The sequence below is a fragment of the Pseudophryne corroboree genome, chromosome 7 (genome assembly GCF_028390025.1).
Source record: "Pseudophryne corroboree isolate aPseCor3 chromosome 7, aPseCor3.hap2, whole genome shotgun sequence".
Lineage (NCBI taxonomy): Eukaryota > Metazoa > Chordata > Amphibia > Anura > Myobatrachidae > Pseudophryne > Pseudophryne corroboree.
Genome location: NC_086450.1, coordinates 45,101,241 through 45,120,296, shown reverse-complemented (window position 1 = coordinate 45,120,296; position 19,056 = coordinate 45,101,241). Strand labels below are relative to the sequence as shown.

General features: G+C 46.7%; 1 protein-coding gene across 1 annotated transcript; it reads right to left on the bottom strand.

The window, feature by feature from the left end:
* Positions 1-705: 705 nt before the first annotated feature.
* Positions 706-18,828, bottom strand: POFUT2 (protein O-fucosyltransferase 2). The gene is made up of 9 exons (XM_063933132.1): positions 18,582-18,828; positions 10,636-10,886; positions 7,963-8,107; positions 6,475-6,585; positions 6,323-6,389; positions 5,397-5,522; positions 4,025-4,205; positions 3,358-3,481; positions 706-2,140 (listed from the first exon to the last, which is right to left on the bottom strand). Exons 1-9 carry the CDS (start codon positions 18,791-18,793, stop codon positions 1,987-1,989), a joined length of 1,371 nt encoding a protein of 456 aa, XP_063789202.1. The 5' UTR covers positions 18,794-18,828; the 3' UTR covers positions 706-1,986.
* Positions 18,829-19,056: the final 228 nt, after the last annotated feature.

Genomic DNA, 19,056 nt, shown 5'->3' with positions numbered 1-19,056 from the left:
GGCACCCTCGGCTATCAGCCCAGGGCTCTTATACTCCTGGGACCCTTGGGAAACTGCCCATTGAGCCCATATAAAAGACGACCCTGGTCACCTGCGGGGGTCACTTTCTGCAGGGTGATTGTTTATACATGTGTCTAGAACCTTGATTCCCTTTGATTATGTATTAAATTGATAATGAACTATTTGTTTTATGTGGGCCTTCATGCCCTTATGTAGCCCTCCCGGTTTCTCTTTTCAGTACTCCCCCTTCCTAGGTTTTGAATAAAGATTTAATGAGGGGGATAAAGATGTCAAATATTTTTCACAAGTATAAAATAAATACAGTCAGTTACTGTAAGTGGTTAATGAGTCATTTGTCCAAAAGTCAACTTTTAGAACTGTCCTTACATTTTTTTTGAATACCATACAAACCTGCAAACTCCTTTTGCTCATACAGTATATTTCCAGAGACTGCTAAAGAACAGTTACAGCAAAAGTTAAGGTAGAACATTATTATAACTAGAATATTAATATTATAAATGGAAAGATTCACATTAAGTAATAAATATACCTATACTTTGTGCAGCAGTCACTGGCATGCTATGCATCTACATACAAACTGGCAAATAATGTCAAAGTTTTTGCTCTATGTTAGGAGAACAGCGCCACCTTGTGACAAGGACAGTGTACAGCAAGTCACGTACTACTATATACAAAATCACACAGTTATTAGAAGACTTTTAATGTTTCATAAAAACAAAGATTGAGGTATATACAAAACACTTTTAAGAACGGTGTCACCATTTCCTGCCGGATGCAATACAGCTTAGTGTAATGATCACACCCCAGGTAGAAAACAAAATCCTAAAATACTGATAAATTATTTTTGCAGTGGTATTTACATATAAAATGTGGGAGTAAAAAACACAAACCCTGCAACAGGCAGAATAGAAAAATGCTAATTTATCATAGATTGCACTAAGTATACAAGGTTCCAAAGGTGCTGATGCCTCTATCCCAATATCTAAAAACCATTAAGTAACATCCCAAGGTATCCAGTCTTTAGGTCAACCACTATCGGTCGACATACATTAGGTCGATATGACAAAGGGCGACACATGAAAAGATCGACATGAGTTTTTCATGTTTTTTTCTTTTAATTTTTTTGAACTTTTTCATGCTTTACGATCCACAATTGGGAGTAACAACCTGTGTGGACTACAATTGGGAGTAACAACCTGTGCCGGGCGCAGCAGTGCGAGGCACCTTGCCCGAAGGCATGTGAGGGGACACGATGCACTAATTGGGGTTCCCGGTCACTTTACGAAGAAAACGTCACAATATTTTTTCTTCAAAAACTCATGTCGACCTTTTTCCATGTCGACCTATTTCAGGTGTTGACCAATAACTGTCGACCTAGTTATTGTCGACCCTATGATCAACACCCTATACTTAAACAGCCGACATCTAAAGCCAACGTTGGACCGGAACATACAAAGTTGGACCGGAACATACAATGGGGTTAGAGGCATCGCTTGTGAGAGAATGGGAATAGGCAGCTGTTGGATTACTATGCAAAATAGTCTTAATATTCATTATCGATCCTTTTAAGCTACTTTTCCTCCACAAGGTGTAGCAGAGAATAAGAATACTGGAAGAGGATTTTATAGGAATGTTCAGCAAGTTGCCTTTGAAGTTTATCAAACTCTCTTTTAGCAAGTTTCAGCCTAACCAGAGGAGATGGGGATATGAACAGGCGTAACGAACCTACAGACAGCCCCAGATCCACGCCTGCTCATATTTTATGGCGATGCATTAAAGATGTCCATCATAGGTTTTAAATCTTAGATGCCAACACTGAAAAGACAGCAGTACTAGGAAGTGTTCCCTTAAAAGCAGATCCATGATCATCCTTTACAGTATAGGACACGATCCAACGTGGACAAGGTCACAGTGGAAGTGGCATGGGGCCTGTTGTGCAAAGTAATGATACCGGCGTTTTCCTGGTCAGTATACAATTTTCCAGTGGGTGGGCTGCTCACAGTCCTTTTCTTTGTCCCCGCAGAATCGGTTGTAGGTCGTCTTTGGATCAAAGCCGAAAATCTCTCTCTCCTCGTGAATGCGGAATGAGAAAGTGGAGACGGAGGTGCCAATAAAATATCTGTTTATAGAGATTAGGAAGCAAAAAAATGTAACTGTAGGTACACTAACGGTCACAATGACCCCACGATGGCATATATTGGCTCATTATACTTCTATTCAGCAACCACTGACCCCACTATCCTGGAGGCAAGTCGATGATGGAATGTACAACAATGTTATGGAATGCCGGGAGCTTGAACAACAACTTTTATAGGGTTTTGTTTTGGCCTTCCAATCTCTTATGTTTTATTATTACAGGAAACACCATTATCTAGATCACTGTCACTCAACACAGGAGTTTACACACTTGTATCACTCAGTAACTATGCTCTGGGAGTCTCCCACCTAGTTCACAGGGCAACTCCTTTCATATCCCAGAGGGTGGGAACCTTATAATACTTGAAGCCAGAGGTTCTCAAACGCGATCCTCAAGGTACCCCCAACGGTCCAGGTTTTAAGTTTATTCATGCTTGGCCACAGGTGACTTTTGAATTCGCACCTCAGTCAATTTTTTTGACCATCTGTGCTGAGCCATGGCTATACCTAAAACCTGGACCGTCGGGGTGCATTGAGGACCGCGTTTGAGAACCTCTGCTTTAAGCAACTGTACTCTCTGTAGAACTGATCCTAGTACGTTTATCCATCCAGCACCCATTCATTTACAGGTCCTATAACAGATCATGGCTGAGACTGCTCTTCTGACATACACCCCTTTGTGGCAATAGTCAGAGATTCAATGTTAGACCAGTCCATGGCTCTAACTGTTTGGCTTCTCTTTGCTGCAATTCACAAAAGGCTTTCAGGACAGAGTTGGTCGTTTTCCCTTGGTTATGACACATAACTGCTCTATGGACACAACTGGTTTAATGCACAGAGCTTGGCTGAAATGTGTTTTGGTCAAAGGCAATTTTAACCAATAACCTGCCTTGGTGAAAAACAGACAAGGAAGATATATCAAGTTGTTTATTAACAGTTTCAATGGGGCATGTTTATTCAATTCATACCCCTCCCAACCGTCCCGCTTTGGAGGCCACTGATGTTAGGAGATATGTAATCAGGTAAAAAAAAAAAAAACCATATGCAATTACTCCTGCATTGGACAGTATATGTAATATTTGTATTAGTTTAAGATTTAACAGATAAAGATGATATAAAATGAAAAATAGATGTGTACAAGGGATGTCCAGGTTCCACCACCCACAATCTAGTTACAGCGTTAGTGACCGTTCATATTACCTGGCGTGGGCACAGATCCACTGGTCTATAATGGCCACCCCTCCGTCCTTGTACATCTCCAGCTCCTCCCATGTTGGCTCATACCTCACCATGTCCGGGATCAGTTTCCGCAGTTCTTCAAGATCTAAAAAAAAAAAAAGTACAAATGTAAAAAATACACACCAAGAGTTACATTACTCATGTGTCGTGTACTCCCAGTGTGCAGAATACTTTCTTTATATAAGCATGACATACAGAACTAATGCTTATTTCACATAACAGGCAAAAAGTGACCACAACTAAACAAAAGTTTACAACATGAGACGGTCCCTACAAACATAGATACAGACAGAGACCAAGGAATGGGAGGGGGGAGGGGGGAATGTCGGGATGGAACAAAAGTCAGTACAGAAGAGGGTCCGGGGGCGGATACTGAGGTTTGGATACAATGGTAACTAACCATTGCATCATGGCATGACTCCATCCCAGAAGCCATTCCACCATTCATGCAAGGCTTTCGATGTCCATCACTACTCCTGGATCCTTCCAGGAGAACCATCAAGTAAAGTAGTGCAACTTTAAAAGGGGAATTAAATTGATATCGCCTCCTGATTTCCTGTCTAAAGTAACTTGAGTGCGCTTAGCAAGAACAATGCAGCTGATGTGCATTCCCATTACTAGGACCTACCTTGTCTGTCGGCATCTGTGGCAATAAATACTTTCTTGAGTTTCAGCTTCTTCAAGAGACTATGAATTTCCTCTGCAGCTCTACGCAAGCTGGGTACGTCTTCCCGGTGTCCCCATATGAAGTCTTTCCTCCGAAGGTGGGCAGCCACGTAAGGCCCCCCAAGTGGTGTGCTAGGTTTTGCCTGCATAGGAGAGAGTGAATGAGCATGCCTTGCTTAGGTGATGGCTCGGGGTTCAGTTACAAAAACTGTCATTTCTTTTTTTTGTTGCAGAACTTTTGAAGAACTCAGCTTGTAATGAGCACTTAAGGGCCCTACACCAGAGGTTCCCAAGCGCGGTCCTCAAGGCACCCCAAGAGTCCAGGATTTAGGTATATCCATGGCTCTGCACAGATGGTTAAATCAAAATTGACTGAGGTGTCTATTAAGTCACCTGTGGCCAAGCATGGATACATTTAAAACCTGGACCGTTGGGGTGCCTTGAGGACCGCTTTTGGGAACCTCTGCCCTACACACTGGGCGATGTGTGTGGCCGATATGAACAACCTCGTTCAGCAATGAACGAGAAATTGTTCATACTGTATCTTTCATTGTGTAGGCACCAACGATGAACGATGCGCGGCCCAGCGCTCGTTCATCATTGGTGTCGGCTTGTTTATACCTGCAGGTCAATATGGACAATATCGTCCATATTAGCATACAGGGCTATGGGGTGGGGTGACGTCAGGGAGTGAAGAAACTTCACTCCACCCATCACCCCCCCTCCCCCCCCCCCCCGCCCTGCGTGCCACTGGGTCTGCCATATCGGCCGTCGGGCACCTCAGCCAGTGTGTAGGTCCCATTAAAATGCGCTTTGCACTAAATAGAATGCATTGCATTTGGAAAGTGTTTTAAAAAAAACAAAAAACACTTAAAATCGCAACTTTCAGCATTTTAAAAGAGGCTCAAACAGTCAATACAGTCTAGTACAAGCTGTACATTACTTCCATATACAGTAGTACACTGTCGGATGCCCCTATTCTGCCTGTTCTATCAGTAGGTTGGTTACGTAGGGTCCTCTGCAGTTTGCTGAAGAGGTAAAACCTTGCCAACGCTGCTTACTGACGGTAGCTGCTGCAGTTTATATGGCAGAAACAGGCTGCCTCGTCCTATACAATAGGTCATAATACAAGAAAACTCCTAAATTGGAGAGAACAGATTAAACCCTCCTGCTGCCCAAACAGTTGTGCTTGTCCTCAGATTGACTGCAACTAGCTCACAGTTTTAAGGCAGTGTCCCCAGTCAGGGGACCCCACTTATTACTATAGTCTATCATCACATGTATCACAGATACAACCTTTCCTTTCACCAATGTACATGGGAAGAACACGCTACCTTCACCTTCGTCCAGTCTTCGTGGAAGATTGTCTTGTCAGCCACATCATTAGACTGAAGAAAATTGGCGCGGAACTCATCCCCTACTACCCTCAGGTGCTGGGCAAATCTCATGCTGCGCCGAGTCTGGAGGAGGCAATCAAAGTAACATAAAGAGGGCCCTCTCCACACATTACCGTACACCATGGAAACCAACAATCCAAGTATAAAAACAAAGGCACGATTCAATAGGATGCAATGTTAATAGCGCCAGGATGGAGGTCCCGGCGCTATTCAATACAGCGCACTGTAACACCTGACGCAGGGTTTTCTTCTGGCACTCCTGTAGGGGTGCGAGCAGAAATCCGACAAATGTGCCGGCGCGATGCTGATCTCTGCCCTTAGCATGGGGGAAACAGCATCGTGCCGGGCACTTAAGTTAGATAATGCCCGGTCTCCCGACAATACACTCTGTTTAGTCTGGGAGGACGGACATTCTCCGACTTAATAGAACACTCAACTGAATAGCGCCGGGACCTCCTTCCCGGCGCTATTAACATTGCTTCCTATTGAAATGAGCCCCACGTACAGTGAATTACAGCAATCACAATATCAAGTAGGAGTCCAACCACAGTCTGCAAATGTGTGCGCAAATGTGTGCGCCTTCAGACAGCTTTAGTTATCCCTAAAACTGCTGAAACACAGAATTATCTTTCTGGTTGGGCAATCATTTAGAAGTGCCAGGCCCAATGCCAAGTATCATTCAGCCCCTCAAGGCCTGTGGGTACCAGGGAAAGAAAATAAGGTTTCCTGCCATGGAAGTACAGTATGAACACACTGTGCAAGGGGGAAAGTTTTGGTTGCATCCATATAATAGATTTTAATGAAAACCTGCTTCAAGGCCAATACATATATCCAGGTAGCATGGAGCTTGCTTGAATACACACATTCCAATAATCTCTGCCTCCGTACTGATCATGTAGAAGGTTCTCTGCTCTGTCTAACATCACGGACCTGAAACGAAAGGCACCGCGGGTTAGAATGCTGCTGCAGCCGGATGCACCGGGGGAGCTCTGTACCGTGATGTCGGAGCCCTCACCTTGCAGTGGTGTTTCTCAGTAGCACTGGAGCAATGAGAGACGCAGATCCCTGGACCGAGAGGCAGGTGACATTTAATCCTCTGGTCTCTTCATAGCCCCAAAACCATCCCCTAGAAAGAAAACACCACCAATCAGTAAGCTCCGTTTCCCCTTCAGTACTTCTATCGGAGGAAAAACATAGGGGGAAACTCAGTATGGAGTGATGTTGGCAACGTGCCACCGGAACTGTGCAGGACGCTCGTAACGGGCGGCCTTAGCCACCTCCCAGGAAAGCCCCATACATTTATGAGGCCGTGTGTCTCCTGGGCCCCTCAAAAGCAACTACAACTCTGTGCGCACGGAATCTGGACACATGCACAGAAGAAGATAAATGTTCCACGGCACACAACTCCACCAGGTCAATAGCGCTATTAGGTAAAGGCAAACCTGGACACTCCCAGAAGATGGGCAATTATAGTGTTCATTCTAGCACCCTGCACCTGTCACACACAGCCCATGTAGTTCCTCTTTCCTGCCTGGGGTGTCGCTCTCTGCTCTAAAGCTTCTCGCACACTCTGGCCTGTACCTCAGCACAGAGTGTGCTAGAAGCACCAGAGCAGAGAGCGACACCCCAGTCAGGACAGAGGAACTGCACGGGTTGTGACAGGTGCATGGTGCTAGAATGAACACTACACAAATATCATCTAAAACGTTACTTTTCAGCTCGTTGCTTTTCTGTTGAATTTGTCCGACTGGTCAGTATTTTTTGATCATACATAATTTGCAGTGTATTGGATCACAGAACTCACACCGTACGCCTCCTTATTTGTATAACACTTATACCATAAATTACATTGGCAATTATTATAGTAAGCAATGCCATCAGATAACACCAGCTATTATTGCCAAGAGATTATACATATAATAACAATGTATACTATAAGGGTATAGCTGACAACATATTTATTTGGTATAGCGGGAGAGGAGCGGGGGATTAACACTTATATAAACAACGGGATCCAGTCTGAAGATCGACAGTGTCTAGGTCGACAATGTTTAGGTCGACCACTATAGGTCGACAGTCACTAGGTCGACATGGATGGAAGGTCGACAGGGTTTCTAGGTCGACATGTGCTAGGTCGACAGGTCTAAAGGTCGACATGAGTTTTTCACATTTTTTTTTCTTTTTTTTACATTTTTTCATACTTAACGATCCACGTGGACTACGATTGGAACGGTAAAGTGTGCCGAGCGAAGCGAAGGCACCATGCCCGAAGCATGGCGAGCGAAGCGAGCCATGCGAGGGGACGCGGTGCACTAATTTGGGATCCCGGTCACTCTACGAAGAAAACGACACCAAAAAAATAAAAAATCCCCATGTCGACCTTTAGACCTGTCGACATAGAAACCCTGTCGACCTTCCATCCATGTCGACCTAGTGGCTGTCGACCTATAGTGGTCGACCTAGACACTGTCGATTTGATGAACCACACCCATAAACAACATACCTGTAATACCCATGTTTGTCCTCAGAGTACATGAGCTGATCAATACATGGCCTCTGGTCCACCTTCTCCTCCCAGGTACCCTCCTTCCAGCCTTCTGCGTAGCCTTGAAGGACGTACACCTGCTCAATGAACGGTCCTCCAGACTCTGGAATTGGAACGTAGAAGATCAGACGATGAGACGGTTAGGAAACACTTCTGCACTAACTATATTTACATAGATAAAAAAACAATAGTGTATTTTTGCTGATTTATCCTAAATAGTCCCAATTTGAAATACAGATGGGTCCACGTTTATCTTGACCTTTAATAGGATTAACTGAGACTGGCCAGTCGGACTTAATCCCCTGCTGTAATGACTTAATCCCCTGCTGCCTTGTTCTCTGTATTGTATTGCAGCTGAGAACAATAGATGAAGGGTTAATGCTAATAAGGCATGTTGTGCATAGGCGCAGAAAACTAGTCAAGTTAACCGTGGACCCATCTGTATCTACTATTCATTTCCAAGCTAATAGGCGGATGCACAACTATGATACCAAATGTGATGTAGTCATCATGCCAACATTCGCGGTCCCGGCAATCACAATGCCGGTATCAGAATCCCGACACCTGTCGGAATGCCGGCGCAGGCATCCCGATCGACGGGATACTGAACGCGAGTATGCCGGGGAGGGTTAGAGTTAGGCTGCGGAGGGTTAAGGTTGGGATTTGACTGCGGTGAGAGAGGAGAGAAAATTAGGATTAGCGTTCCATTCCTGCTGAGCCCCTGTCGGGATTGAGAACTGTCGGAATGCCGGAGTCGAGACTCTGACCGCCGGAATCTTCACTGCCGGTCGTTCAAACCCAACCCTACCATGCAAATCTGATGTACGTACAGATTTTATTCTGGTCAATAAGATTAAATGATTTAACAGTCACTGCAAGGAAATTAGGTGGGCCGCTAGGACCAGGCTTTCAGAAATTACTTTGTACAAATTCACCACCAACAAGCGCGGTGGCCATATTTGTCACACTGTGCTACATAGCCTTTATGGGTATGTAATGGGTTTGGCGCACGCTGTTCCCATAATAGGAATACTAATAGAATACTTTGGTATATTTTCAAATATCTTTGGTCAATCTTCATCCATTTATCTCTCTTACCCCAACAAAGCTGCCGGTTCCACATTACAGAACAAGCGGAGCATAACGGCTCCGATTAGGGAGGAGTGCATCTTCGTGAAACATTTAATTATGAATTATAAGAAAATTTAGTAGATGTCTTGGATGTCTGGAGATATTTTTTACAAAGATTATTACTTGGAAAATAACCTCATTCTATGAGTTTGAGCACTGTTTGATATTTTACTTGAACTTCTCCAAGGAAATAAGAGGATTTTTATACTTGCATACATACTGTACATTAAATCCATCTCTTTGAGTTCATTGAAGGGGAAGGGGGGGGGGAACACTGGGGATGTAGGGGTATAGTGGAGCCCCAGCTCCAAAACTCTCCTAGCAGTTGAACTGGCCAAAAGATGAATCATCTTCTAAGTGGGGTATTTTAACTCCACCACATCTAATGGCTTAGGGGAGGGTGCTGTAATGCATTCAACACCAGATTAAGATCACAAGGAGCTATACGAATCGCACGGGTGTACTATAAAATACCGGCGCCGGGATCACGACAGCTGGAATGCCGGAAGCGGGGCAAGCGCAAAAGAGCCTCTTGCTCGCCAAGCTGCAGGCATGGTGACGCGTTATTTATTCTCCCTCCAGGGGTGTTGTGGACACCCCAAGAGGGAGAATAGTTGTCGGTATCCTGGCGCCAGTATGCAGAGCGCCGGGATCCCGAATCAGACATATATTGGCTGTATAAGATATCTGGATCAAGTATTTATTTTTTTACAAAGGATTTTTGGCTTTTATTTTTCAGTATTTTTTTTTTAGTATATATTTTTTATTTATTTTTTTAACATATCATTTTTTTTATTTCCTTGGTATATTATATTTAATGTGATTTACTGTGTACTATAAACTTTTATGATAAATATACAGTATATATATTTGTAGGAATTATTTCTGAGTCTGGAGTTGTCGCTACATAGGAAACGGTGCATATTTTAGTCTGGCCTGTAAGTGAGAAAGAAGCCTAATGATTAAACCTAGAAGCGTCAGGAACCAAGCATATCAGGAAAGTCCAGCATTTGGCCAGTATTAGGACCCACCTAACCTGCTGACACGAGGCCTCATTCTCAAATCAAGATGAAACCTCCAACTTGGAATGAGGCACCACCTCGCCCTCCTCATGGGATGAAGCATCAGATTCTTAAGATACAAATAAGAATACAAAGTTTAAATGTCTGCGGTAATACATTGTGCAGAGATGCAAAAAGTGGGCGTCACAGTCATTGTGCATTCAGACGCAGGCTACTACCCCAGGGGAAGGCTGGCACTCTGCATATTATGGTATTTTATAATATAATATAATTTATTATATTGTATAATATATTTCATTTGCATATTATCGCAGCTGCAACTCCGGCAACAGATGCAAGAGCGGACGCCTCTAAACCAGGCCCCCTGTGTGGAGAAAGCTTTATACAATTACATCTAGGTTTCTAAACAGTTCAGGAATGAAAGAATAAAGTGTCTATTTTTCTTTAAATATATAAATTCAATGCGCACGCGGCTCACCTGCCAAGAACTCTTCATACTCAATGACGGGGATATTCTGGCTAAGGCTGTGAAGATCGAAGAACTCGGCCCAGGGAATGCGCACTTGGTGTATGTCTGGGCTCTGCCAGTGATAGAGGCGGCCCCAGGGCGGCAGGACCAGCACCCACGCTGCGCTTTTCTGTAACGTCTTAATTAGGGAGGCCATGCGAATGTATACATCCCGCCGCAAGTTAAACCCCTCTGGGGGATTGACATCGTATAACAGGTACCTGCAGAATAAACATGGCACAACTATGTTCCAATATATCACATAATAATCATAACATTATAACACCCATAATAACAAAATATTAAAATAATAATAAATAGGAATATAATACCTACCGGTAATTCCTTTTCTCCTGGTCCGTAGTGGATACTGGGGTCTTGTACTTTAGTACCATGGGGTATAGATCAGGTCCACTGGAGACTGGCACTTTAAAACCTTTAGAGTGTGAGTGTGTGTGTGTGTGTGTGTGTGTGTTGGTTCCTCCCCTCTATGTCCCTCGTATCAGACTCCGAGGAGACGGACATAACATGAGGGAAGAAACAATACAATAGCAGTGAAGCAACAAGCCAACACCCAACCAGAAACGAAAGGAGGGCGCTAACCAGAACAGAGTATAGCAACACCAACCTAACCAGGATAGCAGAGCTAACCCAACAACATAACGGGACCGCAACGCCGGTCCAACCAAATACTTACACAGGTAAGCAGGAATGAAGCACTGAGGCAGGCGCCCAGTATCCACTACGGACTAGGAGAAAAGGAATTACTGGTAGGTATTAAATTCCTATTTTATCTTATGTCATAGTGGATACTGGGGTCTTGTACTTTAGTACAATGGGGAAGCCCCAAAGCTCCCAAACAGGTGGGAGAGTGCTGAGACCCCTGTAAAACCGCCTGACCAAACTGAAGGTCATCCTTAGCCAAGGTATCGAACCTATAGAATTTAACAAACGTGTTTGAACCAAACCAAGTTGCAGCTCGGCACAATTGCAAAGCCGAGACACCCCGGGCAGCCGCCCAGGAAGACCCAACCAACCTTGTCGAGTGGGCCTGAACAGACTTCAGTAAGGGCAGAGCCGCCGAAGTATAGGCCTGTTGAATGGTCAACTTGAGCCAAAGAGCAATAGGATTGCTTGGAAGCTGGCCGAACAATCTTGGAGGCATCATAAAAGGACAAACAGCGAGGCAGATTTCCGATGACGGGCTGTTCTTTTGACATAAATCTTCAGAGCCCTGACCACATCCAAGGACTCAGGACCAATGTAAGCGTCAGACAACACTGGAAACACAATAGGCTGATTCACATGAAAAGCCAACACCACTTTAGACAGAAACTGAGGACGGGTCCTAAGTTCCGCCCTGTCCTCATGAAAAACCAAATAAGGGCTCTTACAGGATTAAGAGACACGCCTGGCAGACGCCAATTCCAATAACATCACGTCTTCCAGGTGAGAAATTTAAACTCCACCCTATGTAAGGGTTCAAACCAATCCAATTGGAGTAAGGACAGAACCACATTGGAGGTCCCACGGAGCCGTGGGAGACACAAAGGGAGGTTGCATATGAAGAACTCCCTTTATGAAAGTCTGCACGTCCGGCAACATGGAAAGCTGTTTCTGGAAGAAAATAGAGAGTGCCGAAATCTGGACTTTGATGGAGCCTAAACGTAGGCCCATATCCACTCCCGCTTGCAGGAAAAGTAGAAAACGAGCAATTCTAAATTCCATGGGAGAAACCTTTCTACTTTCACACCAGGAAACATAATTTTTACAGATACGATGATAATGTTTTGACATAACCATCTTCCTGGTCTGGACCATGGACCATAACCCGGGAGGGAAGACCCTTTCTTGCTAGAATCTCCCTCTCAACCTCCAAGCCGTCAAACGTAGCCGCGGTAAGTCTGGATAGACGAACGGACCTTGCTGAAGAAGATCGTCTCGGAGCGGCAGCAGAGGCCAGGGATCCTCCAGAGACATGGAAAGGAGGTCCAAGTACCACGCCAGTCGAGGCCAATCCGGGGCAATTAGAATCGCCTGAACGCTTTCCCTCCTTAGCCTTTTTAGCACCCTTGGGATCAGCAGTAGAGGAGGGAACAGGTACACAAACTGGTACGTCCACTGTGCCGTCAGCGCGTCCACTGCTACAGCCTGTGGATCTCTCATCCTGGAACAGTAACGGCATAGCTTCTTGATGAGACGAGAAGCCATCAGATCTATCTGTGGATAGCCCCACCAGTGAATTAACTGTTGAAACACCTGAGGATGTAGGTCCCATTCTCCCGGATGGAGGTCATGCCTGCTGAGGAAGTCTGCTTCCTAGTTGTCCACTCCTGGAGGGCTGAGATGGCCCTTGCATTGGTCTCTGCCGAGAGGAGGATTTTGACACCTCTCGCATCGCCGCTCTGCTTCTTGTTCCCCCTTGACAGTTTATGTACGCCACAGCCATGGCGTTGTCCGACTGAACCTGGATCGCCCGATCTTCCAGATGAGAAGCCTGCAGAAGAGCATTGTAAATAGCCCTGAGTTCCAGGATGTTTATGGGCAGAGCAGATTCCTGTCTCGACCTTACCCCCTGGAACTGGACCCCTTGGGTCACCGCCCCCCAACCCCGGAGGCTGGAATTCGTTGTCAGTAGAATCCACAAGTGGAAATTGAAAATCCTGCCCTCTACTACCAGGTGAGGAACTTGTAGCCACCATAATAGAGAACTCCGGGCTTTCAGAGAAAAGGTCACTTCCTGATGCATGTGAAGGTGAGAACCCAACCATATGTCCAGCAGATCCAGTTGAAATGGACTGGCATGAAATCTGCCGTACTGGATTGCCTCGTAAGCAGCCACCATCTTGCCCAGTAACTGGATGCAAAGATGTATGGATACCTTGCGAACACGGAGCACCGAGTGGACAATAGCCTGGATAGTCAAGGCCTTGTCCATCGGGAGAAACACCTTTTGAGATACAGTATCTTGGGTCGGTTCCAGGTGAGATTTCTGAAAATTTAGGATCCGCCCATCATCCGTAAGTAGGCGAGTAGTCAAAATCGATTCTGTGTAGCAGACGCTCCCTGGACACAGCCTTTATTAGGAGATCGTCCAAGTAGGGCATAGGTCTGCAAACTCGGACCTCATTATTCCACACAGTGCATGTTTTGCAGGTCTCCTCACAGAATTAACTCCACCTGCAGACCTTTTAAAATGTGTCTGTGAGTAATTAATACAACTGTGCACCTGCAAAACATGCACTGTGTGGGGTAATGAGGACCGAATTTGCAGACCTATGAAGTAGGGGATTATGTTCACTCCCATCATGCGCAGTTGCAACATAATTTCCGCAATGATCTTGGTAAAGACTCTCGGAGCTGTGGACAATCCAAAGGGTAAGGCCTGAAACTGGAAATGATCGTCCAATATGGCGAACCTGAGGTAAGCCTGATGAGGGGGCCACATGGGAATGTGTAGATAAGCACCCTTGACGTCCAGATACCCCAGAAACTCCCCTTCCTCCAGAGCTGACACCACCACCCGCAGGGATTCCATCTTGAATTTGAACACCCGCAGAAACGGGTTTGGAGACTCCAGGTTCAAGATGGGTCGCACCGAACCGTCCGGTTTGGGAACGACAAAAAGACTGGAGTAAAAACCCCTGTTGCGTAATGGAGGAGGTACAGGAACCACCACCCCTGTCTGCAAAAGTTTTTGAATAGCCTCTTGCAAGGTAACTTTTGCTGCAGGTAAAGCTGGTAAGCCTGACTGTGAAATTCCAGCCGGTATCCCTGGGAAATGAGGTCCCTCATCCAAGGATCACAGCAGGACTCTACCCACCGTGGGCGAAGTGCTGAAGGCGAGCACCTACCTGAAAATCGCCTTGCTGCTGGGGCCAACCGTCACACAGAAGGCTTAGCGGCAGGGGATACGGTGGTCTGGTCCAGGGAGACAGCAGGTGCACGTCTACGGGACTTACCACGAGATCCCCTGGAAGTGATGGAGACCCCTCGGTCCCTGCCTCTGAACCTTGCCACCCGAAAGGACTGCAAAGCATCTGCTGCTTTAGCCATGCAATCAATAGAATGCTTTAACACCTGTCTCTCTTAGCTGCAGCTAATTCTGAATTGACATTCTGAATCATGCTTTTAAAGCTATCAAGCCAGTCAGGTGCCTGTGAGCTGGGTCCCTGTGGTGATGAGGAACATTGGCCCTCATTCCGAGTTGTTCGCTCGCTAGCTGCTTTTAGCAGCATTGCACACGCTAGGCCGCCGCCCTCTGGGAGTGTATCTTAGCAGAATAGCGAACGAAAGATTAGCAGAACTGCTACTAAATAATTCCTTGCAGTTTCTGAGTAGCTCCAGACCTACTCCTAGATTGCGATCAGCTCAGTCAGTTTAGTTCCTGGTTTGACGTCACAAACACGCCCTGCGCTCGGCCAGCCACTCCCCCGTTTCTCCAGCCACTCCTGCATTTTTTTAGCACACTCCCTGAAACCGCCATGTTGCCGCCCAAAAATACCCACTTCCTGTCAATCACACTATGATCACTCGAGCGTTGAAAAAACGTCGCTCGAGCTTGTGTAAATCTCCAAAGTTCTGTGTAAATAACTAAGCGCATGCGCGCTGCGTACCATGTGCATTTTCTACCTAATCGCTCTGTTGCGAAAAACGGTAACGAGCGAACAACTCGGAATGACCACCATTGTTCACACATGAGAGACCCCGCTGAAGACGGGGTTGAATTATAAGCAGCACACATTACCATGTCCACAGACATCCTACACAACTGTAAAACAGCGTAGCCCACTAACCAAACACCTCCACACAGACCTCAGAGAGCCCTTGTACTGACACAGAGGAGCGGACACCAGCACACAGAACACAGCAGTATAATATGTGTAACTAAATGTATGACCTGACAGTAGTGCAGCGGCGCTGCCACCGATGTGCTCCCCCCCTTACTATGACCCCCTGGTACCACTGCAGCTGCAGGAAATGGCGCCTTCCCGTCTCAGGTCACGCTCCGGGAAGCCCCGCCCCAGTAATGGCACGCGGTCCCTGATCGAAATTGTTATACTGGCTTTGTTACAAACAACATCATATATTTAGACAGTATACACAATGCCTTTGAGAGAGTGAGCACTGAGGGCTTAGCCAGTTTGTCCGTGGTGGGCACCGCAGCTCTGGGACCGTGACCGCCGCCAAACTGCACCGGGGACCCGCTAACCGGGACCCCGGTGTAACACTCACCGCACCTTGTACTTCGGCATCTGTTAGAGTAGTGGTGGGCAACATGCGGCCCGCGGGCCGGATGCGGCCCGCGGACCGATCCTGCCTGGCCCGCTGTGCTCCATCAGAGTGCAATGACAAGCAGCCCGACAGGCTGAGCCGCTTGTCATTGCACTGCCCTGCTCCCAGACGCGGCGCCGCTGAGGAAATCCCGGTCACGTCACAGGGTCAGCTGACCGGGATTTCCTCTGTTATGCGCTGGGCGGCACGGGGGAACGGGCAGTGAGCAGGAGCGGCGGCCAGGCCCGGCGACAGGCGGAATAGAAGGGGACACCTGGTAGGCTGACAGCCAGTCCCCTGGTGACGGAGATCTAGTCACTCGCGACCCTGCAGCCTGAGCTCTCCGAGTCCTCCCCTTCAGTTGTGAGGAGCATGAGTGGCCAAGGAGGAGCGGGACTCAGGCAGGCTGGCAGCTTGTTTCGGAGACATCACAAGGAGCCTGATTAGCAGCGGCTGTGTGTTGCTGGTAAGTATGTGCGCTGCAGGCACGCTCTGTTCTCCAGGAGTTTGTTTGGGGCGGGCTGCAGGCACATATGGATGTATCGGCAGCCGGCAGCTGCTACTGTGGGGTGGGATGGGCAAGAGGGGGTTTGTGGATGGCTGCTGTGTGTGTAGCGCGGGAGGCAGGTGTTGGATGCCAGCTGCTGTGTGTGGAGTGGGGGAGGGAGTGTCGGATGCTAGCTGTTGTATGTGGAGTGGGAGAGGGGGCTGTCAAATGCAGTGGGTGGGGGGTCTCTCTGGCTGCAGCTATACTGACAGGGGGTATCTCTTTGGCCACTGTTATGTACTGGAGGGATGATGGATTTCTTTCTTTCTTTTTTTCCTGTCTACCGTAATGTGTAAAAACGGGGGCGCTGTCTGCTGTAATGTGTAAAAAAGGGGGACGCTGTCTGCCGCAATGTGTAAAAAAGGGGACGCTGTCTGCCGTAATGTGTAAAAAGGGGGACGCTGTCTGCCGTAATGTGTAAAAAGGGGGACGCTGTCTGCCGTAATGTGTAAAAAGGGGGACGCTGTCTGCCGTAATGTGTAAAAAGGGGGACGCTGTCTGCCGTAATGTGTAAAAAGGGGGACGCTGTCTGCCGTAATGTGTAAAAAGGGGGACGCTGTCTGCCGTAATGTGTAAAAAGGGGGACGCTGTCTGCCGTAATGTGTAAAAAGGGGGATGCTGTCTGCCATAATGTGTAAAAAGGGGGACGCTGTCTGCCGTAATGTGTAAAAGGGGGACGCTGTCTGCCGTAATGTGTAAAAAGGGGGATGCTGTCTGCCGTAATGTGTAAAAAGGGGGATGCTGTCTGCCGTAATGTGTAAAAAGGGGGACGCTGTCTGCCGTAATGTGTAAAAAGGGGGACGCTGTCTGCCGTAATGTATAAAAAGGGGGACGCTGTCTGCCGTAATGTGTAAAAAGGGGACTCTTGAGTATTTTGTGTGTGGCCCTCGAATATTTGCTGGAAGTGTTAAGCGGACCCCCAGCTGAAATAATTGCCCACCCCTGTGTTAGAGGGTGGCGGCTAGCTGCTGGCGTGGGCACACATACTAACGATAAGTGATCAACACTTCAGGAGCTCAGTGTCCTGTCAGCTGAGATTACGAACCATTAACCCACAGGAAGATGGTTTGGTCCCCCCCTCTAAGTCCCACGAAGCAGGTAGCCTGGCTGCCAACCAGTACTACCTGAAAATAATAAAATTAAAATAAAATAAAAACAAAGGAAACTCTCTGGAGCTCCAGAGCAATACACCCAGCTCCTGGGCACATTTCTATAAATTGAGTCTGGTAGGAGGGGCATAGAGGGGAGGAGCCAGCACACACTAAAGGTTTTAAAGTTCCAGGCTCCAGTTGACCCGATCTATACCCCATGGTACTAAAGTACAAGACACCAGTATCCACTAGGACATAAGAGAAATACTACTACTACTACTACTACTACTACTACTACTACTACTACTACTACTACAATATAATAATAATAATAATAATAATAATAATACTACTACTACAACAACAACAACAATAAAATGACAGCAGGATACAGCGCGCGTCTTATGGGTGAAAGGGAAAGAACTACAAAGCAGGAATATAAAAGAGATTTGTAAAGGAAGTAATAAGGGTCTATTATATGGGATCCGGTCTCTAGGTCGACACTATCTAGGTCGACCACTATTGATCGACAATAACTAGGTCGACAGGGTTTCTAGGTCGACATGTTCTAGGTCGAAAGGTCGACATGAGTTTTTCACAATAGTTTTCTTTTTTTGAACCTTTTCATATTTAACGATCCACGTGGACTACAATTGGGAACGGTAACCTGTGGCACCTTGCCCGAAGCATGGGGACACGGTGCACTAATTGGAGTTCTCGTTCACTCTACGAAGAAAACGACACTTAAAAAAAAAAAAAACCAAACTCATGTCGACCTTTTGACCTGTCAACCTAGAGACCCTGTCGACCAATAGTGGTCGACCTAGTTACTATCTACCTTCCATACCACACCCCTATTATATATGAAGCAGTATAATTTCCTGTTTCAGGTTGGTATAGTACAAGTCACCCATATAACAAGCTATAACCATTGGAGGAGTCAGTATAATACAGGTCAGTGTGCGATCTGTATCTGCCACGTCCCCAGCAGCAGTGCCTCATACCTCCGCTCGGCTGCGGCTGTGCCCACAGGTAGTGATGCCGCTGAGTGTCCCGGGCTAAACGCTCCCTGCTGGCCGCGGGCATCGGCCAGCAGAACGGCGGCGACCCACAGCCCGCACCACAGCCCAGCGGCCTTACAGCAGCCAGCAGCCGCCATGTCCTGCTGCTGCGGGGCCGCACTTCCGCCGCCTAGGCCTCGGCGTCCCGTTCCCATGGAGACTGCTAGGCTGCTGCACCCCACCCTTTCCCCATCATGTACTAATGTAGGCCCTTGCTGATTGCAGTGTGTCACTCACTGTGTGATGTGGGAATAATTAAAGTCATTATCACAGCCTGTGTAGTACAGCAATACAATATGCTAGATGCTGCTGAGGAAGAATGGGTCAGATTTATTATTTTTTGGGTAAATTTATGTTTGGAAATCAGTACAGAGAGAGAATATAAGCGGAACGTTTTGTTTTTGTTGTCACCGGGTGT

Bases quoted from the DNA above. Each gene is read 5' to 3' on its own strand.
- POFUT2 (XM_063933132.1), bottom strand. From the start codon at position 18,793: ATGGGAACGGGACGCCGAGGCCTAGGCGGCGGAAGTGCGGCCCCGCAG. The intron at 6,586-7,962 runs GTATGTTGTTTA...TTTTCTTTCTAG, and splicing joins GACAAACATGGGTATTACAG to GGGATGGTTTTGGGGCTATG. The intron at 5,523-6,322 runs GTGTGTATTCAA...TGCCTCCTCCAG, and splicing joins GAGGCAGAGATTATTGGAAT to ACTCGGCGCAGCATGAGATT.